This window comes from Telopea speciosissima, chromosome 3 (genome assembly GCF_018873765.1).
Source record: "Telopea speciosissima isolate NSW1024214 ecotype Mountain lineage chromosome 3, Tspe_v1, whole genome shotgun sequence".
Taxonomy (NCBI): Eukaryota; Viridiplantae; Streptophyta; class Magnoliopsida; order Proteales; family Proteaceae; genus Telopea; species Telopea speciosissima.
The window spans coordinates 17,834,140-17,861,197 of NC_057918.1; the positions used below are offsets into that span (position 1 = coordinate 17,834,140).

Sequence of the window (27,058 nt, forward strand, 5' to 3'; positions counted from 1 at the left end):
GTTTTACAAATCTGGGTTCGCTCTCAGAGCCGTCGGATCATAATATCCACGTGTTGTATTCACAGGGCTCACTGGACACCCTCTGGGCGATGCCCTCGCAGGAGAGGAGCTGTACGGGCGCACAGGGACCAATAAGAGTGCGTGTAAAGGCATAGATATGGATGGGATTTCAATTTCAGAAGGGGTTGGACCGTAATCTCGGAATTGTCCCATCCGAGAGGGACTTTGCTAACTATGTTAGAGACTGATAAAATCAAATAAAAGCCCGCGAAGCACCCAAGAGTTCATAACGACCGTTGTCGATTAGGGTTTTGCTGTTTACCGAAAAAAAAAAGAAAGACTAGGGTTTTGCTGAGAAGCCATGGCGATTGAATGTCTTGTTCTGGGTAAGTTCTCTTTTCATATCCCTTTCATATTCTCTTATTCTCTTTTGTTGTTTGCTGAAGATGCCTTGCTATTTTGCTTTCTCAGGAGCCGGTCAAGAAGTCGGGAAGAGCTGTGTCGTAGTCTCAATTGGTGGGAAGAGGATCATGTTCGACTGTGGAATACATATGGGGCATCACGACCACCAACGCTACCCTGATTTTTCTCTCATCTCTAAATCTGGCGATTTTGATAAGGCTCTGACCTGCGTCATTATCACTCACTTGTAACTGAAACTGCCATTTCTCTCTTCTCTTTTGTTTCCTTTTAAATGTAACTGTGATTAACTTTCTAAGTACACTTCCGCAGTCATTTGGATCATGTGGGAGCACTTACCTACTTCACTGAGGTCTGTGGTTACAGCGGCCCAATTTACATGACTGTGAGTTTTCTTAATAACTGCTGCTTTTTCTTGTTTCAGTTGTCTCTATATATGAAATTCTGTTGTGGTAATTTTGTAAATTGTGGTGGATTATGGGAATTGTAACGTTGGCTTTGTAATGGTTAGTAATTAATCATGTTTTAGAGGGTCACTATTTTGTGGACTCTGTATATTTTGGAAGTCTGCAAGTTTAGAACAGAGGATTTATCCGTATGATACACACTTTTATGTATATATTGATTCTGCCAGTCATCATCGGAGTGAATAATGGGGTAGTCACTTAAGTTCCGTTCAATGTTATTCTTTTTTAGTCAAAGGCTGATGGTCATTAGGAGCTTGGCCCTTCCTGTGAACTTCATCAAAATTGCACTTTGATGGATATTCACTGGGGTAACCATGCTCTATATCAGGTATTAGGGAGTTCATACTGCAGAAAGGTAATTCTTGGCCCCCTACTGATGGAGGTTTCTTTTTAGCAGAGATCAGAGTCTTATGGTTCGTCCTTAGGCTGGCTTAACCTCTGGGATCATGGTTTTTGAGATTGAGGGTACAATGATAGAGTGGATGATTTTGTGAGGAGAGAGACAATGAAACCTAGATCATTTAATCAGAGAGGCACACCTCATTGCATGGAAAGGAGAGGGACAATGAAGCCTAGCTCATTTTATCAGAGAGGAATACCTCATTGCATGGAAAGGAAAGGGACAATAAAGCCTTGCTCAATTTATCAGAGAGGCACACCTCATTGCATGGAATGGATGCCTAGGTTGGCATTTTGCTACATGGAGATTTGAGGGGCATATCAAGATGTCCCCACTTCTCCAACTGTCTTCCTCTTCTCTCTCATTTTGTTTTCAATAAATATTTATTAATAAAAAGTTAAAAAAAGGAAGGAAACTAGTAAAGTGTTTGTCTGGTTTGTTTTGCACACTAATGTGGTGACTCTTTGCTAAGAAAGATATTTAACAGAGCTTAGTCATTCTTCCACAAATATATCTCAGTCGCTCTTGCATTAGAACAAATGCAAGGTCATTTAACATTGAGCATCTTCATTTGAATGAACTGATTTCAAACTATCTTGGAGGTTTCTGTAGTCTTTATTATATTTTTGCATTCTCATGTTAGCTGTGTTTGAATGGCTCTAACTTCTTTACACATTCATATTTTAGTAATGCCTACATGTTTTGTGCTTGGATCTTCCTTTGAACTACGAATTTGTGAGAAAACTAGTCAAAATGCACCTATTGTACAATCTAAACTTATTTTTTAATACAGTATCCTACAAAAGCTTTGGCTCCTTTGATGCTGGAGGATTCTAGGAAAGTGATGGTAGACCGAAAGGGAGAGGAAGAACAGTTCACTTATAATCATATAATGGATTGTATGAAGAAAGGTATCTACTTTGTCTTTTTATTTTTTGCTCTTGGGAGTTTTATTTACCTAAAAGTGAGATCTAATCACCATGGAACCATATTTTTGCATGCTATCGCATGAGCATCATATCGTTGACCAGCTAAAATGCCCATTTTCTTACTCAGTTCTAGATTGTTATTTTTCATGCATATTTTTGCATGCTATCGCACGAGCATCATATCTTTGACCAGCTAAAATGCCCATTTTCTTGCTCAGTTCTGGACTGTTTTTTTCTGCATGTGCATGACTGTTATATGCAAATACATTCGTGTCTGCCTTTGTACATGTGGTTGGGGGTTTGTTCTTGTCCATGCATTTTTGCATCTTCATGTATCCTTTTATGTTGCCACTTGCCATCATTCTGCTGTAGAATATTTACGTTATAACTTTAAATGGATTATGGTTTTCAGATGCTGGTTTGGGTAATAGGTTGTTGTTGTTTTTTTGTTTTTTAAAAAAAAAAATTCATTTGAGTAAGATGACCAATTTAAACTAGCATTTGCAGATGAATTGCAGCTAATATGTGCATTCACTACTTACAAATATGTGCAAAATTTCTTTTTTAGGCTCACTTTTTTCTCTTCTTCTACTGTAATTTGAATCGAGTATTCCTCAAGTGGAGCTGATAATTTGTTTTTTATTCTTTTTCCCCCCTTTTAATCAGTGAGTCTCCCCTTCACTCTTTTATTAGTTGAGCTGAACTTATCTGAAGGAACAGATACAATTTGGTTATATATATAATTTTTTACAGAAGAAAGAAACATTTTTAATGTAAAAAGGACAGATATGCAGATATATTACACATCAAGTATGGAAGAAAAATTTCTAGGTCAGTGAGGTATTTCATGTTTGTACATGACAAATAAATAGAAAACTACATGCCATTGAAAGTCAAGCATCTCCTAGAATTCCTTCGAGCCTTAGCCCAGGCAATAATATAGTGGAAGTAATCCTGCATAATGCTTTTAAGTTCCTCTCTTATTCTCACATATTCTTCTGTTCCTCTCAGCTCATCATACCTGGCATCTATAAAATGGTATCATGCTCCACTGCAGCTGATCTTTTGAGCCTAGAAGGCCATTCTAAGAAATTACCATCTTTAGAATATGGGCTAACCCACTGTTGCAAGAACAAATCTGCAAAAACCATCCATACCCATCTTGGCATTAACACCTGCTTGCCAAGTGGAAACCTTGGTTTTTAAGATTATCCACTGTGTGCAATTTGTCATTTGCCAATAACCATTCAATGGGGAATAGGCTTTCTCATACGTTCTTAAAATCCAATATCTGCATCCCTGTTGTATCTAAACCAAGGTAAAAGAATTTGACCACAAGTTTCGCCAGTGGATGAGCACCCCACGTCCTTCCATACGTCTTCATTCCTCCTGCCTGCTGATTGTCCAATGGTTGTTGACAACTTTATAAACTCCTGTGACCTATACCACCCAAAATATCAACAAAAAAGTTGAAACTCTGCTCCACACACTTCCCTCCTTTCACAAAACCGCCATTAACACAAACACCTTTCTTTCAATCATATTAGATAAAGATGGAAACGTCTTACGGAACTTCCCACTCCCACATCAGTCTTCCCATTGGGGCTATGCTCACTAAGCAAAAAACAAAGTTCCCAACCAGAGGTAGGACTATCTACTACTATGTGACAGCAATAAAAGAAGCTCATTAACCACTGTAATAGGGATCAGATGGGTCCTTAAACCAGGCCTACAGTAAGGCCACAGAAATAGTACTTTACCTCCCAAAGAAGGAAGCAATCCACCGGTTGGATTGATAATTGCAGCAGATGAAAGTAAATAGCAACTTTCTGTTTCAGAATTAGTAACTGAGAATAACTCACAAATCTTAGGGTTGAATACCCTCAAACTGAAATCAGATGTGGGTCTTTGGTATGATAGGAGATCCTTGAATTATGACAGCTAACTGATGGTTGGATCACAAGTTACAGGCCAGACTAGAATTAACAATTTGATTACTAAATATCAACACCTCTCTGGTGCAACGGTAAAGGTTGCTCCATTGTGAGCAAGTGGTCACGGGTTTGAGTCTGGAAACAGCCTTTCTGCGAAAGCAGGGGTAAGGCTGTGTACATTATGATCCTCCCCAGACCCCGCAGTGGCGGGAGCCTTGTGCACTGGGTACGCCCTTTTTATTACTAAATATCAACACCTACAGTACCAGCCGATGGAAGCAGTAGATGGTGCCACAATGCATGTCGATGGAAGGGGCTGATATGTAACCTATTACTTCAGAAAATCATCAAAGTTTGATGGCTAGATGTGGCACAACAGTCTAGGGATAAAATTAGAAACTAGAGAGGAAAATAGCCACTTACAGACCGCAGAAAATCCAGCCACTGGATGTGGCTGAGACTGGTATCAAGGGAGAGTTCCAATGGAGAGATTATGCTCTCAAAACATCAAGTAATCCTGTCGGCCAGATTAGGAGTTAGGATGGTCTGTATCATGCTGCAGTAGAACTCCAACAGAGTTGAGCCGCAGGTATGACAGAAACCTTCAATCTCAGTCCTGCATACTCCAACAGAACTCAACTTAAGTTTTGATCTCATCTGACCACCTGATTATGATATATGATTATTCTCCCTAATCTGGAACTTTACTCTCTGAGATTCGTTTATGTTTTGGTAGTGTTTTGATTCTTCAAATTCAGCTTTACATTAAGATTTCATCTTCATACTGCAAATGCAATACACAGATAGACCTTTCCATCACGTCCCAACCTTTAATAGCCCCAAACGCTCCAGTCTAACCAGGATTTTACTTAAAACCTCTGTTACCAGAATAGTTAACAAGGGAGACATTGGATATCCCTGTCTTAAACCCCTTGAATTATGGAAGAAAGGACCACGCCCCTCATTTACCAAAATGGACAGCCACATTGTAAAGATGGTTCCCATACCAGAACTTCTCCATTTTTCTGCAAACTCCATAGTCTCCTTCACTTGGGGCAAAAGGCTGTACTTCACATGGTCATACGCATCTCAACTTCTATGTTATACATTAAGCTGCCACCCTCCCTCTCCTCTTATCATAGGGTCTATGCGTTCCAAAGCAATTAACATGCTGTCTATGCCAATTTTACTAAATTTTAACTTTCACTTAATAATACTTCTTGTGTTTGGTCTCTATATTGCAGTTACAGCAGTGGATTTGAAGCAGACTGTGCAAGTTGATAAGGATCTCCAGATTCGTGCATATTATGCAGGGCATGTATGGTTCTTCAACTCATCATATAGCTGTGCTACCAAAGCTAATGGCTTTGTGTTTAACTTTTAGTTTTAATTTTGCGTGCTTTCTGAAACCTGCAAACCATCTTTTAATTTCTGAGTTGACTTTCTTGTCGTAGTTGATAGGTCTTGTTATAGCTTCAGAGCTTTGTTGGTGTTATGAACTATTTGTAGACTAACTTCTTTTGTAACACCTATGTAGGATTCGATGTACTTTTATTCCATATGTTTTACTACCACAGTAGTTCCCATTGCTGTGTCAACCTTTGGTAATTAAACTGAAACTACCCCAGATACTTTTGTTTGCTGGAGGCATTCTGGCATTCTTTTTTATCAAACAGTTGCATTAAATGAATTTTGAGCGAATAGCTTTTAGAGTATACGTGGAGATAAGTTCTTATTGTAGACTTGGAGTTCTACGATGTTGGAAGCACATGAGCGTTATGAAAAAGAAAGGCAGCGAAGAGAGATGATAACTGAAACAGGATCGCTCAAGCTTCTAATCTTTTTCCTCATTACTCTTGTGTTCCAATGTTTTTGATTGATCTTGAATTGCTTTGAAAATCTGGAAATCTAAGGACCGGCTACACCTGTCAGAACCTCCTTGGCATGATGGACTAGTCAACCTGTACCCTGTCACTTTCATGTGTCATTTCACATGATATACTATGACAATTCTTAAATCCAATGAACCCAATTGATTTGAATCAGTCTGGACAACATGTTTGAGTGAAGTTTTTGTTCCCTTAATTTAGTAAGGATCTTCCACTTGAATCATTGAAATTTCTCAGGGTTTCCACTTGCAGGGAACACTGTTGGAACAAGTTAGCACAATGGAATATCTCCCCCCTTTTCCCCTTCTATGTTCAACAGGACTTGATAAGCAATTCTAAGAGAGTCTTCCCTGTATCATTTATCCTGACCATATCTTATTTTCTTGCACTTATGATTTTGGACAACTAGGGTCCAGATTAGGTTCTGAAACTGAGGTAAAGTGCAGGTTTTCTTTCTATTTAACTGAGGAAGTGGTGGTGTATTTTCTGGACTGAAAAAACCAGCAAATAGAAATTAGATTTCTTGGAAGATGAAGGAAATGACTAGGGTTTGAAAGGTGGGTCTAATGAGTGAAGCTATGAGGGCATGCTGGTCGATCGATGTTTGGATTGATTTGATGGTGAAAATCATATGTAATCGTTAGAACATATTGGGATTTACTGCTAAGCGACTAGCTTTGGGAAGCACAATTATAGTATTTGAGAATCGTAGTTGGGACGTGCAGTAATAATTTCCAATAAAATACTGCAGCATTCTAATAAGAAAAGATGAAGAAGGGTGAAGAAGATATTATTATTACCTATTTCACACTCTACACAGCTTTCTAATCTTCAAAGCTTGTGGGAACTCTCAAACGTAGCAACACAAACTCCTCAGAGGAAGTCTTGAACTAGGGCAGAATATAATCCATTCTGCACCATGGAACATAGGAAAGACTGAAACCAAGTTTGCTCCCATTTCACATTTCTTTCTACCTTTGATGCAGAAGTTGTAGCTCTCTCGAAGATTTTCCACCCACATGAAACAATGGCGAAATGCATGAGGTCCAACACCACTCCCCCTGCAGATGTTTTCCAGACATATGTCAGTTATACTTTACAACATTTCAGTACTTCCTTGAATGTTAAAAGATCTATGTCCTATTCAAAAACATACTAAATAGCTTGGGCTGTATGATTCAAATACCAAATAGCCTAATGAGTAATGACCGATTAATACATCACATACATTATCTGTGAGAAACAGGTCCAAAAACCTAAATAGGAAAGTTCACCCCTTCATGGGTTTTGGGAGAACTCATGTAGACAGATGCAGAACAACTCAGCCTTATCCCAGCTAAATGGGGTCGGCTGCATGGATCCTTACCCTCCAATCAACTCTATTCGAGGTCATACTTGATAAAAGGCCTAAGCTATCCATGTGTTTCTTCAACACTTTTCCTCAGGTCATTTTAGGTTTGCCCCTGGCTCTTTTAGTTCCTTCATCTTGAATCAAATCACTCCTCCATACTGGGGCATCCAAAGGCCTTCGTTGAACATGGCCATGCCACCTCAAACGACTTTCATGTAGCTTATCATGTATCGGAGCTACTCCCAAATCAGCTCTCATATGATCGTTTCTTACTTTATCCTTCCTAGTTTTGCCACTCATCCATCTCAACATCCTCTCCGCTACACTGAGTTTATCTATATGATGCTTCTTAACTGCCCAATGTTCTGCACCATACATCATAGCCGGTCGTATGACCGTCCTATAAAATTTCCCTTCAAGTTGTAAAGGAATACACCGATCACATAACACTCTAGACGCACCCCTCCACTTCATCCATCCTATTTTAATTCTTAGAAGGTTCAAGAACTTGGTGCCTGCATGGTTTCGACCAGCCAGAAATCGAAATTTTCCAGGGTTTGATCGAAACCTGGTATTTTCCATCAGCCAACTTGAGATGGTGGTTTTGAGGCCCAGAATTGTGTTTTTTGCCCTGGTTTTTTTTGCGCAGCCTATTTGTAACATTTTAAACACAATTCATTAAATATTTTCACCAAAAAAAAAAAAAAAAACCTCAAAATGGTAGTTTTGGTTTTTACCCAAGTTTACTAATGTACGCTGAAGGATCTTGTACAGTGTACACTAGCCTTATTATAAACACTAAGTCCACATATAGATAAACTATTGGAAATGTAAAGAATCCTTTTTCACATTCAAAACATATATTATACAATAGTACAACACTCACCACTCAATTTCACGAGGAGTTTCTTGGTGGGTCCAATCCACGAGCTGTGTACCACACTACCACTAAATATGTCATAGTCGTTCCTTAGAATGCAACATATATGTATCCAATGACGTGTTTTGGGCCCAATTGCTCTGATAGTCCATTACTGCTCATCTATAAGCCCCATCATCAACTTGTCCCAGATACCCCAATCTAGGGAATGGCTCACCAAGACTGTAAAATGGTAGAGCCGACACACTTGGTTGGGCTGGATACCCGAAGATGCTGTCGACAAAAGATGACCCAACACCTGACCCATCCCATATCCAAATGAAGCAAAATATGCATCATAGCCACACTCCCATATCCAAATGAAGCAAAAGTTCCACCATGGCCACTACCATAGCCAAATGACCCGTGCTCTTAAAGGATGGTCCACCAGCATATCAACCATACGGTCTATACACATGATATTGATCAGATTCTCTCAAAGTCACTATCATCATGTTGTGTTAGACTGGGGGTCTCTGCTATGAAGGATGGCGCGCGCCAATGCCCAGATCCTGTACTCTCCCCAAAACTCATGGCTTCCATAGTTCTAGACAAGCTTGATATATCCATCGCAGTTGCCTCATCAGTAAGTCCAAAACGCTTGCGAGGACCTCGACTGTAGCCTCTCCAGGTACATGCACCACGGTCATCATCCTGTGTTGCATGAGTGAATTGTGTCTCCCCTATGAATCTCTGTGGATCTGGCTCTAGCTCCTGAATCGTATGGTCCTCCTCTTTGTGTAAGGATGCTAATCTAAGATTATCATCATTATACCCCCAGTACCACCACTACTACCACCATTACTACCACTACCATCATGGCCCCGAGTCTGGGTAGGCGTATGAGCAGCGCCTGAGGAACGAGACCACTCATCATTATCAGCTCCACTACTACTAGGGTGGGCCTCAAATGGACGTGGGGTCTGTGAGTGAACTCTGCCCTCTGCTGCCATATACTCCTCCACTTCAGCACCTATTTGTGAAGCAATCTCGCTGTCGGGCCAGCCCCTAGCCTCAACGAACAAAGGCTCACCTCAATCCTAGACCTACTCATAAAGGGATCCTTATCATCTTCGTCTACTTGGAAGATTTTGGCCAACTCCATTGGACTTGTATCACTGTCCATGCCAAAGCGTATGTGCTCCTCTCTCAATCTTATATTATAATGCACATAGACCAAGTCCGCAAGCCGCTTAGCACCCAATTGTTTCCGCATCTTGGAGTGTATGAGGTTGAATGTACTCTAGTTACGCTCACACCTAGTGGCGGAACTTGTCTGGGAAAGCACTTTAACTGCTATCTTGGTTAGGTTGGGTGAATCTTTATCATATTACAACCACCATTTAGTGGCATATGAGCATTAAAGAGTATTGTTAGATAGTAGTAAATGATGAAGCATACTTAAATATGAACGCAAAGACTAGGTGATTGGACTAACCAGTAGCAATGCGTTCCCGAGCCGCAACAGCAACTGTCCGACTGAAACTCCCACTACCATCCCTGAATGCTTTCATCAGTATTCATTTCAATTGTTGGTATTAGTGTTAGCATCAAGTATAAGTTTGTACCTACTAAACGATTGCTGACTCTCACCTCGCCATTGATAACTGATTGTCTATTTGGATTTGGGCTTAAACCTAGCGACCAGAGTGTGAAATGCATCTATCAAATCTTGTCTCATCCCAAGTCTATGCTTGTATTGGTTCTTAGAATTCAGATAGTATGTTGAACACAAGGTAAAGTACCATAATAAGAACCTAAATGACAATCCTAAACTGACAAGTTGAATTGAGGTCAATAAAGTAACAACTCACCAACCTTATTTAGTGGATGCATGAGCTGCCTCTCCCAATGTTCCTTGATAATCTGAATAAACCTTGTGTTACCCCTTCTATAAACTGTTTGTACCTAGATCTTCATCTTCATTTAAATAATGTCAATAGCTGACCACAAGTGTGGTAAGGTGGGCTTCCTCTGTTGGTCAACTATTTTCAACATGGTGATGACTAGGTATAAGATCTTTGCGACTTTCGTGAGATCATCCCAGAACCTGTCACTAGCAATGGGGCCTGGGCTGTTCGACCTCCATGAGAATTAGACCTTTGCCAGTTAAACCATTCCTCTAAAGCAAACATGGATCTAAGTCTAGCTTTCTTCACCTCAAAGCTTTGAAGAGCGATCCAATTAGTTGCAAAGCGTGTAATCCCTGGCCTCACGAAGTCACCACCACACTTGCTCCTCAACATTTGTAGGGAAATACCATGATTATAGACGAAGGTGGTCACTTGTCTTGCCTTCTCAACCACCCCTTTCATAAGTTTAAAATTCCCCATGTCCTTCAACATGAGATCAATGAAGTGGGCTGCACATAGTGTCTAGAAGATTCGATACCTGGGATTGTTCAGTAGTTTTTCCCTTGCCTTCTTAAAATTTCTCCATTGTCAGTGACAACTTGTACCACATTCTCCTCCACCACATCCTTCACCACCTCTTTCAACAACTTGTAAATATATTTTACGTCCTTCTTTTCCTTGGATGCATCAACAGACTTGAGGAACACGATCCTCCCATCACAATTTAACATGAAATTGATGATGGATTGTCTAGTGGGTCTAGTCCAACCATTACACATCATAGTCACTCCATAATGCTCCCACATCGGCTTCAGCCCCTCAATATTCTCCATCAAGTCTTCCTTGTCAGTTTAGGGAGGCAACTCTTGCAATAATTACATAAGGTTGGTGAGTTGTTACTTTATTGACCTCAATTCAACTTGTCAGTTTGTGATTGTCATTTAGTTTCTTGTTATGGTACTTTGCATTGTGTTCAACATACTATCTGAATCCTAAGTACCACTACAAGCATAGACTTGGGATGAGACAAGATTTGATAGATGCAGTTCACATAGTGGTCGCTAGGTTTGAGCCAAATCTAAATAGATAGTCAATTATCAATGGTGAGGTGAGAGTCAACTATTGGTTAGTAGGTAAAAACTTGTGTAATATGCTTTTGGTATTGAGCTAACGCTGTTGCCAACAATTGAAATGGATACAGATGAAAGCATTTTGGTATGGTAGTTGGAGTTTTAGTCGGATAGTTGTTGTTGCGGCTCGAGAAGGCACTGTTGTTGGTTGGTCCAATCACCTTAGTCTTTTCGTTCATAGTTAAGTATGCTTCATCATTTACTACTATCTAATAATACTCTTTAATGCTCATATGCCACAAAATGGTGGTTGCAATATGACAAAGATTCACCCAACCTAACCAAGATAGCAGTAAAAGTGCTTTCTCAGACATGTTCCGCCACTAGGTGCGAGCGTAACTGGAGTACGTTCAACCTCATACGCTCCAAGAGGTGGAACCGATTGGGTGATAAGCGGCTTACGGACTTGGTCTATGTGCATTATAATATGAGATTGAGAGAGGAACACGTACGTCTTGGCATGGAGAACGATACAAGCCCAATTGAGTTGGGTGAAATCTTCCAAATCGATTAAGATGATCAGGATCCCTTTATGAGTGGGTCAGGGATCGAGGAGAGCCTTTGTTAGATGAGGCTGGGGGTTGGCCCAACAATGAGATTGCTTCACAGATGGGTGTCGACGTGGAGGAGTATATGGCGGTAGAGAGCAGGTTGAGCCTTTGTTAGATGAGGCTGGGGGTTGGCCCGACAATGAGATTGCTTCTCAAATGGGTGCCAACGTGGAGGAGTATATGGAAGTAGAGTGCAAAGTTCACTTACATTCCCTATGTCCATTTGAGGCCTACCCTGGTAATGTGGAGCTATGATGATGAGAGTGGTCCTGTTCCTCTGGCGCTGCTTACACACCAACCTAGAGTCAGGGCCATGATGGTGGTGATGATGATGATGGTGGTGGTGGTTGTACTGGTGGGTATTATGATGATAATCCCAGATTAACATTCTTACGTGAAGAGGTGGAGCAGATGATTCAGGAGCCAGAGCTACATTCACAGAGATTTATAGGGGAGGCTTAGTTCACTCAGGCAACACAGGATGATGATCGTGGTGCACGTACCTCAAGAGGCTACAATCGAGGTCCTTGCAAGTGATTTGGACTTATTGACGAGGCAGTTGGGATGGATATATTGAGCTTGTCTTGCACTATGGAAACTAGGAGTTTGGGGGAGAGTAGAGGATCTGGGCATTGGTGCACGCCATCCTTCATTGCAGAGACCCCCAATCCAATACAACATGATGATAGTGGCTTTGAGATGGACTGTATGTGGATATGCTAGTGGACCATCCTTTAAGAGCACCGATCATTTGGCTATGGTGGTGGCCGTGGTGGGTGGACATTCTGCTTCATTTGGATATGGGAGTGGCTATGATGCAACTTCTGCTTCATTTGGATATGAGGATTGGTCAGGTGTTGGGTCATCTTTTGTCGACAACATCTTTGGGTATCTGGCCGAACCATGTGTGCTGGCTCCACCTTCTTATAGTCTCGGTGAGCCCTTCCCTAGATTGGGATATCTTGGACAAGTTGATGATGGAGCTTATAGATGGTCAATAATGGACTATTAGAACAATTGGGCCCAAAACATGTCATGGGATACATGTGTTACATTCTGAGGAACGGCTACGACATCTTAAGTGGTACGTAGCTCGTGGATTGGACCCACCAAGAAACTCCTTGTGGAATTGAGTGGTGAGTGTTGTATAATTTATGTTTTGATTGTTAAAATGGATTATTTACATTTTCAGTAGTTTATCTATATGTGGACTTAGTGACTTAGTGTTTATAATATGGCTAGTGTAAATTGTACAAGATCATTTTGCGTACACTAGTAAACTTGGATAAAAACCAAAAGTGCCATTTTAAGTGTTTTTTTTTTCCGTAAAAATACTTAATGTATTGTGTTTAAAATGTCTGAAATAGGCTGGCCAGAAAAAACCTGGGAAAAAACACACTTTTGGGCCTCGAAACCACAATCTCAAGTTGGCTGAAACCTGGAATATTTCGGTTTCTGGCTGGTCGAAACTAGTGTTGGCACCAAGTTCTTGAACCTTGGATTCTGTGTAGTGAGTCGCATATCCATGACCACTAATCTATGTTGTATGGTTAGGCTCTTACAGTCCTTACAAAACAGTCTATTGGTAATTAGGATGAAATCTATTTGGCTACTATGATGCACACTTTTGAAGGTAAGTAAATGCTCCTCTTTTCAATGTAATGTTTACAATGGATAAATTATAAGCCGTAACAAAATCTAAGACTGGGATCCCCTCCTCATTCCTCTCACCAAAGTCAAAACCAATCTTCCATGCACACCTTCATAGCCTCTACAATCTTTCCCAACATGTCCATTTAGATCACCCTCTATAATAATCTTTTCTCCTTGACTAAAAACTAATCCATCCATGTGTTCCCAAAATTGTAACTTACTACTTTCATCCAATCCTACTTGTGGTGCGTAGGCGCTAATTATATTGACAACCTCTTTCTCCAACACAAGCTCGATGGATATAATCCTATCTCTAAATCTTTTAACATCGACCACATCATTCGTTAAATCTTTATCCACTACTATGCCCACTCCACTTCTATTACTTTATCCCTTATATACCATTTAAAGTCGTGCAACTCATTAGCTTTTTTACCCTTCCATCTAGTCTCTTGAATATAGGCTATGTTAATCCTTCTTCTCCTCGTAACATCTATCAATTCTAGACTATTACTTGTTAAAGATCAAATGTTACAAGATGCTAATCTAATCCTATGCTTTTGGACTAGCTTCTTTATCCGCACTCTTCCACAATGCGAGAACCCTTGCCTACTTGTCCCCACATCCGGGCGCTGATACGGTGCGTCGCTTAGAGGGGATGCCCTAGCTAACCCTTGCTCACTTTTTACTACACCCAGATCATAGTGTAGCGCGTCGCTTATTCTGTCGGGGAACGCCTAGCATAATGTTTATAATATAAGGTTGTAGAATCCATGTAAGGGTTTTTTTCGGTGCTGGTTGCTGACCTGATGCACCAACCCTCCTCCTTTATCCGGGCTTGGGACCGGCAGCATACACTGGCTGAATTTCTTTAAATTTTGAAAAGAGATACTCAAATATCTTAGATAACTTTATGGCCTATGGTGTTATGACTGAAGGATTTGGAAAGTTCAGGTCTCAAATCTGTAGTTGCTTTTCAGCTGGTTTGGAGCTCCAGTACCATCTACTAGATGTTGTTAAATGCACACGAGATTTACACCCTTATAGTAATAAGTAGATTGCCATTTTTAACTGTTCACTATAATACGTTAGTGATAGAACCATGTTTGGATAAGGCTTCGGTCATTGGTTGATTTATGCAAAAAAGCAGGGCATTGGCGCTTGGAACCCTAAAGTAAGCAGCAAATTCAGTCTGCAAACTTAAAGTGGAAAGTTTATTAGTCATGCATCACTGTTCTCACCTGTATTGTCTTAGTATAAATTTGGTGTCGTTTGAGAATCAGTTAAATTTTCATTTATTTTAGAAGCACTGAAATATTCTCTGTACTTTTAGTATCTTATATAAAATTCTTCTATGTTTCCATTGTAATGTCACACAGTTTTTATATCTTCTATTGAGTTCTTTTAGATGCTATTACTATTTTCTTCTATTACTAGATCAGGTGCTCTGTGTCTTCAATTGTGGGGATTTTGCACACATATAAACTGTTATTTTTTCAAGGTTCTTGGTGCAGCAATGTTTTATGCAAAAGTTGGAGACAGTGCTATTGTCTACACAGGGGATTATAACATGACACCTGATAGACATCTTGGAGCAGCTCAAATTGATCGACTACAACTAGATCTCCTTATAACAGAGTAAGAGGAACACATTTATCTTAAAATTTCCACTGAAGTTTTGTCTGTGCTAGTAGAGGTATTGTTGTGTACTGCAAAAAAGTAATGATAATTAAATGAAGGGCCAGGGTTTTCCTGGATAGCACGTCCATTATGGAATCCATAGATCAGGTTGGATAGGGCTGAATTCTTTTTGACAGATAGACCCCGAGGTCCCCTGCTCACATTTCAAGTTTCAGCCTCCAAACAGAGTTGACCAAGTGCAAAATAAAGCTTTGAAAATCCAGTGGAAAATGAAACTTCAAATGTCAAAATGGACGGCAGAAAATACTAGGAGAATATGCCAATTGATGGGAAGGCATATGATTGAATTTGAGTTTGAAATTTTCTAGATATCCAATGGTTGGATTTCTAGCATCATCCTTCATGTGGCACTAGGTGTGCAGTCAATCTCTTCACTGCCCAGTCCAGGAAAAACTTTTCCATGATCAGAAATATGAAAATTTAAAGAAAGAAAACCTGTGGCATCCACTGTAATTTCCCATTGTAATTTCACAAATTTTTTTTTTTGGGGTGAATAAAAAATTCATTATCAAAGAGAAAGAGAAATACAACAGCCCTCAAATTAGGAGAGAGGGGAGAAGAAAAAGAGGAAAATACAAAAAGGCAAAGACTCAGAGAGAGGAGTCAGAAGCCCGAAGAGAGATAGAGGTAAGCCCCCAGGATATAACAATGAGCCTGTTCCTTGGGGTATCAATACAAGTGAAAGGGGGAGACGAGCTAAGTTTAGCTTTAATCTCAAAGAAAATGGAATCCCAAATCTGCTGAAGAGAGCGGGATTTGGTTGTCCATTTCCTGAGGTTGCATTCCATCCAAATATGATTGATGACAGCACAAAAAGCCAGCTTTCTAACCGTGTCACAAAGGGAGTGGCCACCAAAAGTCATATCAACCCAAACCCATTCTCTGTCAAAAGGAAGAATCCTACGGTTTCTTGGCCAGCATTTAGCGAGGATGCCTTTCCATATAGAGGAAGAGAAAGGACAAGCAAAGAAAAGAAGATTTGAGTCCTCAACCGCATTCCAACAAAGATCACAGCTTGGGGAGACCGCAATATGCCGGTGCTGAAGGAAGGACTGCGTTGGAAGACAATCTGAAAAAACTCTCCATGTCGTAAAGCAATGGCGGGGAATGTGGTGCTTGAACCAGACCAAATTCCTTTAAGGGGCCAGAGGGTTGCGAGAGCGTATATGATCCCAAGCGGCTTTGGAACTGAAGGAGCCTGAAGAGTTCGGCAGCCAAGTAACACAATCACCTCTATTATGGGGTCTCCTAGAGATAGAAGGCAATATATTTCAAATGTTATTGAGCGCAGGGCTGGAGGAGGACGGGGTAGACCAGCCACTCGGATCAAGAATATCAGCCACCAAAGATGTACGAGAGAGACCAGAGCCATAGATAGTTTTAGAGCTGACTTGATGAAGAAGAATTCCCAAAGGGTGCCAATGATCAATCCAAAGCAAGGTGGATGCTCCATCGCCAATGCAAGATTGGATAGCTCCTTGAACAGAAGAGCGATTAGATAGGATCTTGCGCCAAACCCAAGAAGCATCTGAAGAGGCTGAGATTGTCCAAAATTGAATCGGATTGGAGGAGGCCTGAGTAAATCCAATCCACCCAAATGCTCCTTTGTCTAGAAGCAATCTTCCATATCAGCTTGATTATGCCAGCAAAGTTCACCTCCTTTATCCTTCTGATGCCCAAACCTCCTCCTTCCAACGGAAGACAAACTGAGGCCCAACTAATGGACCGGAGAAATCTTGTAGAATCGGAACCTTTCCAAAGGAAGGATGACATCACAATTTTAAACAACTCCATGGTTAAATGCATGGAATAACAGTGAATTTCAAAACTTTTAGATTTCTCTTTGCAACTGCCCTTTTTGGGTGTCTACTTAACATGGAGACATCCATATTGTGATTTGTGATCTTTTTGTTTTGAAAAGGTTTCTAAGTAGATATTTTACATTTCTTCCCCACTCAATCCCCCCTTGTTTCAGCCATTTAGTGAGATGATGTGGCAGATAGTGGTTGCTGATCCAATATGGGGCCTTATTATATGCACGTAATCAGTTCCAGGATCTATGTTACTCTGTATATCACTATCTACTGGATTCATTGCCTGGAGATGTTGACCTTTTATTTGGGGGACTTGTTCTTTAAAAAAGGGGAAAATCTTTTGTTTATGGGATTTGCTAGGATTCAACCTCAAGGTGAACTTTTCAGTTGAAGTTAACCCCTGCCACATGGGCAGAGGGGAGTGAGTCCAAGTCCATGTGATAAGGACCTGACACCCACCTCACTTTGCCAAAACATGTAGGGGGTTAGTGTGTCAAAAGTTAGTGCAAAGTGACGCTAGATTTACAAAATTTCATTAGATTCCATGAGCCCTGTTGCAGGCTCGGAATCCCTGCTTCTCCAGATCCCGAGTTTACGACATAAACACTTCGACTATTTCTACTGCATATGCCATTACTGATCTTGGTATAAGGATATCAGTTGTAGCCTAGTCTATATATACATAAATCTGTAGACCGACATAATTCAGCTCATATTACATTTTCAAACCCCTACAAAAGAACCCCAGCTACCTACGTGATGCGTCATAGAATCCCCCAACCAACCAAAAGCTGCCACATAAAAGTACTGGGATTGAATCCGAGGACCGAGCCGAGCTATCATGGAACCGAGCCAAGGGACTCCAAACCGAGCACTGGGGGCGACTATCGCATTCGTCGACCACTGAGCCGAGTACATCAAGCTCGGTTGAAAGGGCAATCATCATTGAGCACGAATGCCTAGTCAAGCCCCAATCCAGTCTGAGGGCCGAGCTGAGCCAAACGATGCGGCACGAAACACGGTCGAACACGGAGGCTGAAGAAGAAGGCCGTCACCCTGATCACCAACACGGTCGAGCATTGTGGCTGAGCACTGAGATCGAGGCCGAGGCCGAGGTCAAGCACTAAGGCTGAGGTCGAGCACTGAAGCAAAGGCCAAGGTCGAGCACTGAGGCCACGGCCGCCTGAGGCCGAGGCCGAGCACCGAGGCCGTGATAGGGCATAAAATTACCTCACCAATTAGAAGTTGCCACGTGGCCGACCTGAGGGCAGTCCAAGAACCGAACTGAGCAGAGCAGGAAACCGGGCCGACCAGGTCTCCGATAGGTCACCTGATAGAGCCGAGCTTACACAAGTCAGCCGGGGCTGGGGCCGAGCTCTGACCCTAGCTCACACAAGTCAGTTGGAGCTGAGGCCGAGCTTTGAGCCGAGCTTGCACAAGTCAGCCATAAACTCCTGACCGAGCATACACAGGACAGCCTAGGCCGAGGTGACTGCCGAGACCAACCTACCAGGCCGACCTCCCAGGCAGACCTCCGAGGCCGAGCCCTCCACCAAGGTCATCATAATGATCCGCCGCGAATTGTAGAGCCATGTCAGCGCGTCCCAAGAATCACGAGATAAGGATCGAGCCACAATCCCAACGCGATACGAAATCACGCCAAGTATGGACTCTTACCTTAACAAGAGTCCTACCCCGAAAATGACTCTCCATTCCGCTCTACGTGAGAGAGCCTTCCAAAAGAAGAACTCCTACCATACTAGGACTCTCCCAACCGCCTCACCTCATCCACACTCTATAAATACCCAGGTATGGAGCACAATTCCACATCTTGCTTTCACTACGCAGTTACGCTGTTGCATTGGAGACCTGACTTGAGCGTCGAAGAGTCCTTAGCCGGAGCCACACCAGCTCTCTTGTGCTCATCGCTTGGTTTTTGTAGGTGGCTCATCCGTGGGCGAACCGGACATCGGAGGTTTTCACCTGCAACAGATTTGGCGCCGTCTGTGGGAACGACATCAGCAAGTCGTCGTTTCTACCAACCTCAAGAGCAGCAACAATGGTGCACACGAGATCAGGTCAACATGGCTCAACCTCTCGAGGAGATGAGCTGCAACCTAATAGGCAGGCTAGACAATCGCCAACCCCGGAGACGCTGCGGCAGGAAGACCCCCACGAGGAGAAGGTACTTCGCGCAATGCGGGTACCGCTGTCAATCCCACGCCACCAATGAATGGGGGCAATGGGGGAAGTGTACTGGACATGGCGGCGGTAGACCAGACTCAAGCCGAGCCGAATGGGCTGAACTTGCAGCTGCCACCACCTTTGCCGGAGAGTTTGGATCCTGAAGGGCCGGCGAATAATCGGCAGGTCATGGATTTGCAATTGCAGATGCTTCAAACTAACGAGATGCTGCGAACCTTCATAACTCAGATGGCTCAGGGTTGGCTGATGGGTCAGCGACCAGTCGCGCCCTGGCTGGCACTCGCGTATGTCATAGATCAACAGCGACAAGGTGGTCGGCAGAGGGCCAAGCTGCGTCATCTCATCCCCGGGGCCAAAAAACTCCCCTCCCCGAGCTAGCGGGGGAAATCCGCGGGACGAGCGAGGACACCATTGAAGCCCCAGGGCCGCAGAGGACATCGAGCTAGCTGGGTCGGCTGCACGGAGATCGGTCTTTTTCGGGCGACTCGGTAACGGTGAAGGACCGAGGAGACACCAAGATCGGCGTAAAAAGCCCCGAGGACGACGCGCTACAAGAGAAGAAGATGATTCTCGCCATAGCCCTCGGCGACAAAGTCCACTTCGTCGGAGAGATGGACGAAGGAGCCCACATGAGTCTGACCACAAAGATGACGGGCTCGCGAGCAGTGATGTTGGCCGAGCCGACCATAATGGCCGGCCTCGTCAACACGAGCGAGAGGATCAGGTAGGCCGACCTCATTAGGATGAGCTGGCCGACCAGGACGGCCGACTTCAGCAGGAAAAAACGCAAGACCCCATCCGAGTTGAGAAACAAAATGGCCGAGCTCCAGAGTCTGAAATGGAGAAAAAGCTAAGGGAGCTGACCGAGCAAGTTGAAGGGCTTAAGAAACAAGCAACTCTGGATGCCTACTCACTGGTCGGGCGTCACCCCTATCCGCCTAAGATCATGACAGCACCGCTTTCGGTAGGGTTCAAACCACCTCCCTTTGACCGGTATGATGGGACTACCGACCCGACCGACCACATCAACTACTTCAACGTAATGATGACCATGTACGGCGGGACTGAGATTGTTTCTTGCCGAGCTTTCCCCTCTTCCCTAAAGGGTGCGGCAACTTCTTGGCTCTCATAGCTACCGCCGAACTCTATTACAAGCTTTGCCCAACTTTGTCGAGCCTTTGTCACGCGTTTCCAAAGTAGCATGAAGCATAAGAAGACGACGGTGAACCTCCTCAGCGTGAAATAGAGGTCGGACGAGTTGATCCGGTCGTACGTCTCCCGGTTCAATAAAGAGTCCCTCGATGTTAGAGACCTGGATGAGGCCACAGCTCACACTGCGATGAGCAATGGACTTACACATGAAGACCTGATCAAGGACTTGGCTCGAAAGCCAACCAAAAGTATGGCCGAGCTCCTTGACAGGTGTAACGAGTTTGCAAACATGGAAGACATTCTCCAAGCACGCAAGGGGAATGAAAACGAGGGAGAGAAGAAAAGGTTAGCGACCGATGACCGAAGGGATGAAAGCGGCGCAGAGCCGAGAGCTCAGATCGAGCTCAGAGTCCCGAGTACGCTCCCTTAAACACGTCGCGAAAGAAAATTTTGATGCAAATTTAAGACGACGGGTACATACCCCGACCTTGACCGATGCAAGCCGGGTCATCCCGAAACCCCAACAAGTACTGCCTATTCTACAAGGACGAAGGCCACAACACCGAGGAGTGCTACCAGCTGAAACCAGAAATCGAAGAGCTGATCAGAGCAGGGCACTTGAAGCGGTACATCAAGGGGAGATGAGAAGAACGTGGAAGTCGACGACCCGAAGATCGCGATCAAAGGAAGTCCGAGCTAAGGTCTGAAAGCCGGAGGACCGAGTGCGACGAGGACAAGATCCGAGCCGAAAAGAAGGATGACGGATCTAGGCCGAGCAATGAGAAAGGAGCTCCCATGTACACCATCCTCGGAGGGCCCAGACATGAATCCACCCAAAAAGCCAAGGCGAATGCGCGATTCGTCGGAGTCGTGGAGATGTCGAGCAAAAGGCCGAAGGCGACAATCTCCTTCTCTGAGCCCGACCTTAAAGGTATAAGTTTACCTCACGATGATGCTTTGGTGGTGCAGGTTGAAATAGCGAGGAGACCTGTTCAACGGGTATTGATCGATACGGGAGCATCCGTGGATCTTATGTCGCTGGACGTGTATCGACAGTTTGGCTTTGGGGATGAGGCGCTCAAATCGGAAGGCATCTCACTCTATGGATTCTCGGGGGCCGCCGCCACGATCAAAGGGTTGATAGACCTCCTGGTCACGTTCGGGCAAGCTCCATACCAAGCGACGATCCAAGTCAAGTTCATGATGGTACGGTTGGTGGTGGCCTTCAATGCCATACTTGGTCGCCCATCACTCACAGCCCTCCAAGCTATCATCTCGCCAACACACTTGAAGATGAAATTCCCCACAGAGAACGGCATCGGAGAAATCTGAGGTGATCAAAAGAGAGCTCAAGAATGCTACGCAACCTTTGTCAAGCAAAACAAAGGAAATGTCCGAGGAATGGCTATGTGCCTTGAGCACCTCCCTAAAGAATAGCAGGATGAGCTCACAGAAAGGCGCGAAAGGCCCGTGGAAGACCTCATCCCGTTCTCCCTTAAGTGACGAAGACCCAACAAAGACGGTACCGAGGCCTTGGAACTCAGAAAATTTGAAGAAATTTTTTCAGTAATTTTCTTAAGTATTCTGCTCGGCACAGCTCATAACAAGCATTTATGTATTCGGCTTCGGCCTCGATATTCTTGATTCAATGAAATAAAGTCTTTTCTCCATTTGCTTAGCGCAGTTGCAACACGTCGGGAGGACCAAGTCGTAAGACCGCTCCTCATAGACCTGGCTGACCTCAAAGACCGACCCTCATAGGTCGACAACCAAGTCGTAAGACCCGTCCTCATAGACCTGGCCGACCTCAAAGACCGACCCTCATAGGTCGGCAACCAAGTCGTAAGACCGGTCCTCATAGATCTGGCCGACCTCTAAGACCGACCCTCATAGGTCGGCAACCAAGTCGTAAGACCGGTCCTCATAGACCTGGCCGACCTCAAAGACCGACCCTCATAGGTCGGCAATCAAGTCATAAGACCAGCCCACAAAGACTGGCCGATGTCTGAACCAACAAGAGCAAACTCTCCCCATGGCCGAGCTGAACAAAGTCTAAAACTAAGCTAAGGCATTACGCTCAGCTATGGAGGCTGCTCGGCCACACAGCCACTTATGTGGTAGCCGACCTGACCTGACCGCTGGGGACAACAAATTAACCAAGGCGAAAGTCATCCTGACCTCAGATATGGCATGGCGGAACCGATGACCCGGAAAGCATAGCTAAAAAACAACCAAGTCCTTAAGCTCGGCTAATAGAACGGGTCGTCAGCTCGGCCACAACATCAAATGGAACAACATACACAAGGAAAAGAAGGCTAAAATTGCCGAGCTAAAACACTTACACAAATTTTGATAAACGAAATTTTCATTGATTAAAGAACCGACTGCTCGGCACAGTACATAGAGAGGAAGCTCGGCTCGGTACATACCCCCAAAAAAAAGAAAAAAGGAAGAGTTCAACGTGATTCAACGATCCAGATCAAAAGACGGTTCAAAATCCCGAGCATCATCATTACGCCGAGTAACGTGGCACTGACACCCCAACTGACAGACCGTACAACGTCAAATCGCCGAAGGAAAAGAGCTCGGACTTAGCCTCGGAACAGAACCGTTAAGCGGACCGAAAGATGACACTCATCAAGGACGAGCCAAGCCTTGATGAGTGGGGGGCCTATGATGCGTCATAGAATCCCCCAACCAACCAAAAGCTGCCACGTAAACGTACTGGGACTGAATCCGAGGACCAAGCCGAGTTATCATGGAACCGAGCCAAGGGACTCCAAACCGAGCACCGGGGGCGAGCATCACATTCGTCGACCACTGAGCCAAGCACATCAAGCTCGGTTGAAAGGGCAATCATCGCTAAGCACGAATGTCTGAGGGCCGAGCTGAGCCAAACGGTGTGGCACCAAACACGGCCGAAAACGGAGGCTGAAGGAGAAGGCCATCACCCTGATCACCAACATGGCCGAGCATTGTGGCCGAGCACTGAGACGGAGGCCAAGGCCGAGGCCGAGCACTGAGGTCGAGGTCGAGCACTGAGGCCGGTCGAGGTTGAGCACTGAAGCCGAGGCCAAGGCCGAGCACTGAGGCCGTGATAGGGCATAAAATCACCTCACCAATTAGAAGCTGCCACGTGGCCAACCTGAGGTCAGTCCAAGAACCGAACTGAGCCGAGCAGGAAATCGGGCCGACCCGGTCTCCGATAGGTCACCTGACAGAGCCGAGCTCACACAAGTCAGCCGGGGCTGAGGCCGAGCTCTGAGCCGAGCTCGCACAAGTGAGCCATAAACTCCTGACCGAGCATACACAGGACAGCCTAGGCCGAGATGACTGCCGAGACCAACCTACCAGGCCGACCTCCCAGGCCGAGCCCTCCACCAAGGTCATCATAATGACCCGCCGGGAATTGCGGAGCCACGCCAGCGCATCCCAAGAATCACGGGATAAGGATCGAGCCACAATCCCAACGCCTCTTACCTTAACAAGAGTCCGACCCCGAAAATGACTCTCCACTCCGCTCTACGCGAGAGAGCCTTCCAAAAGAAGAACTCCTACCATACTAGGACTCTCCCAACCGCCTCACCTCATCCACACTCTATAAATACCCTGGTATGGAGCACAATTCCACATCTTGCTTTCACTACGCAGTTACGCTGTTGCATTGGAGACCTGACTTGAGCGTCGGAGAGTCCTTGGCCGGAGCCACACCGGCTCTCTTGTGCTCATCGCTTGGTTTTTGCAGGCTCATCCGTGGGCGAACCGGGCATCGGAGGTTTTCACCCGCAACACTACGAAATCTAAAAGATATCTAACTTCAAATTGCTCCACAGCTGCTAATCCACTCTGATAGCTGTTCTCAGAAAGAACTATGGATTGCGACTTATTCTTAATTTCTCAAGGGAGTGGATTTAGATAGACAGGACTTTTGCTGTCTCCTCTATTTGTGACACAATTGGTAAGCTGGCCTTTTGTGCTACCATCAATCATATTTTGATGGAGCGTAATATCAGGAAATGGACTCCCAACTCTCGGCCTCTCTGTCAGATTTGGGATTCCATTTCCTTCGACTAAAAAGCCAAGCTCTCTGCTGTTACTTCTCCTTGTAATGACACTCCAAGGAACAAGCATATTGTTGTATCCTGGGGCCTTTCTCTCTTCTCTCTTCAGCTGGCCGTCTCCCCTGTTTGAGGTTGGGTTTGCTTGTGCTTTTGTGTATTTTTTCTTTCTTTCCTCTTTGGGGGCTTCTGTAGTTCCTTTTTTCTTTGGTAATGAATTTCTTATTCACCAAAAAAAAAAACTGCGACTTATTCTGTAAAAACCAGCAATATAAAAAGGTTGAGCTCAAAGCTCTGTAAGTAGTTCACGGTGTGAATTAGCTATTTAACGTTATGATAGTTAATTCTATGGAACTTTGGACTGGATTGGATCCACTTCCCTTGCTCATTTGGGACTGAAACTTAACCAGTGAGATGGGTGTGGAGTCCCTATCAGATGGGCCCACACAAAAATCTGTGTCTGTGACAAGACAAGTTTAAAACTTGGGTTAACCCATAAAGTTCACCTACAAAGGGGAACATTAAGTTTTCTCTTTACTTATTTGTTATTCTCGAACAATGATTTTGGGCATTTTATTCCATGCAGACTCGAATAGAGAGGTCTATTTTGCCATGTATAAAAAGGGTAATGGGCTAAAACTTGCCACATGCATGGAGGATGATGTTTTGATTTCTGAGCTCTTTGGACTGCCAACTCAGCCATAAGATTTCCAAGTCATCCATCTTGATTTGTCATACAACTTCACTAGCAGATCCTTTCCCACTCCCCTCCCCCCCTGAAGAAATCATCTGGAAAAATTTTAGACAACTAGATCTGAGCCATGTGGAGGGTAGTCTGACCATTCTGTTTGACGGACAATGCACCTCTGGATTGTCCATGTCTAAAATTATGTTGCTCAAGTCAACTGTATGGTGACCATGTAGTTGACTTTACTGATTACTCACTGTAATCTAGTTGTTAGTTATATTTTGGTCCAGAAATTTAAGTAGAGAATGTTGTTCCTGTTTTAAACCATTGCCTAGCTAGGAAATTCTGCCAATGACTATGGGTTTGATATTTATTTGGAACCTCTTCATTTATTCATTTATCCTAATAGGACCATCTGGGATATCCAACTTTGTAGTCTATTCTTATTTTGATCTCCTTTGTGTCTAAATAACTGTTGAATCCACTACTATATCATGATTTAAGGGGGACATTGTTCATAAAGATTACATGTATGTTCAGAGAAAGGTTACTGTAATCTGTAGTGTTTGTCAATTGTTAGATTAAGATCTGGGTTCCTGTGGAAGTTGTCTTTTCTTAAATCTTGCATATTGTTAAGAAAAGGTTGTTTCTCTAAAAGTAGTATAGTTTTTGTTCATGGATCTACTTTGGAAGCCTGATTTAATATTCCAATTTCCAAGCTAATGCTGGAATTAAAGAGAAATGGAGAAGGATTCATGCAGCTGAACCCAAATAATGGGGATAATCCTTTGTTATTTAATATTCCTTCCTGAACATGTCTCTTTTTTACAGATCCACATATGCAACAACTGTACGTGATTCAAAATATGGCCGTGAGAGGGAGTTTCTTAAGGCTGTAAGTGAACAACTCTATGGGGGAAATCCTGGAAATATATTTGAATTCCATTCCATAAGAACTAGATTTGGTTATTTATTCACTATTTTAGTAGTACAGAGGTAATGAAAATAGCAGGGCTGGGCTTTATGTTTATTGTATTGCATTACCTGTGTATAAAAGTCATATTGTCATGTGACATTGGTTCGTCCAAGCTGTCGACAGAAGATATGGCAGTTTTGTGGCTAGTAGGGCCAAAAGTAAAGGTTTTTAATTGACACTTAAGGAGATTAACCCTTTCAGTTAAATTTAAAAGTTGAGGATTATTTCATTTCACCAATAAGCCTCATTGTGGAACCTAACCTATCATCAGATGTCTAGAAAAAAAATTGTCTTTTTTTTAGTACTGTTGACACCTTTCAATATTCTTTTTATTGGATTCCTTCTTGAATCTGAACATCTCCTTGCATGCTCATCAGATAGGTGATGGATTAGAAATATGGTATAGGTTATTTAAATGGTCTTTTCTGTATCGACTTACTTTTTTTATCACATGTTAGCTTCATAATTTTTCCCTTTACATACACTTCTATATTTTTTAGCATCGGAATAAATGTTTACAACTGTTTCTTTTTCAGTACAGGCATAGGGAAGATTTTGGAAGTAGTAAAGAATTAACTGTTTAAAGTGATCCATATTTGACTCATTTTTTTTGGTTTTTGGAATTGGCAAAGCAGAGATAGAATTCATTAAGAGAAAGAAAGGATAAAAGAACAATGACTACAGGTCCCTAGAAAGGCAACAACAAAGAGTGGGGAAACCCCAAATAACCAAAGAACCAGCACCATCCTATGAGACATCCCTCACTCCAACTGCAACGCCAAGACGACCCACAACCATTCCCCTGATATGTCACTCACCTCCTAAACTAAACATAGAAAACAAAGGTGAAAAAAGAAAACATCCAAAAAAGAGAGGAAATCGAACATTAATAATTCTCCCCACACTGTAAAACAATACTCTCCCCTTGCTGCAGTAGGTTTTTGATCTTGTAATCACCCTTTTTCTAG

At 43.3% G+C, this 27,058-nt stretch overlaps 1 protein-coding gene across 3 annotated transcripts in view; it reads left to right on the forward strand.

The window, feature by feature from the left end:
• Positions 1–338: 338 nt before the first annotated feature.
• The window catches only part of LOC122656586 (cleavage and polyadenylation specificity factor subunit 3-II), a 45,157-nt gene continuing 18,437 nt past the window's right edge, over positions 339–27,058 (forward strand). For 2 of the 3 annotated variants that reach the window (XM_043851178.1, XM_043851177.1), the window contains exons 1-7: positions 345–386; positions 472–649; positions 733–805; positions 2,081–2,198; positions 5,395–5,468; positions 14,998–15,134; positions 25,946–26,009. In XM_043851178.1, coding sequence (XP_043707113.1) covers positions 362–386; positions 472–649; positions 733–805; positions 2,081–2,198; positions 5,395–5,468; positions 14,998–15,134; positions 25,946–26,009 — 669 coding nt within the window. In that variant the 5' untranslated portion in view covers positions 345–361. Of the gene's footprint in view, positions 387–471; positions 650–732; positions 806–2,080; positions 2,199–5,394; positions 5,469–14,997; positions 15,135–25,945; positions 26,010–27,058 lie in introns of all 3 variants that reach the window. The other variant, XM_043851175.1, reaches the window with a different exon arrangement.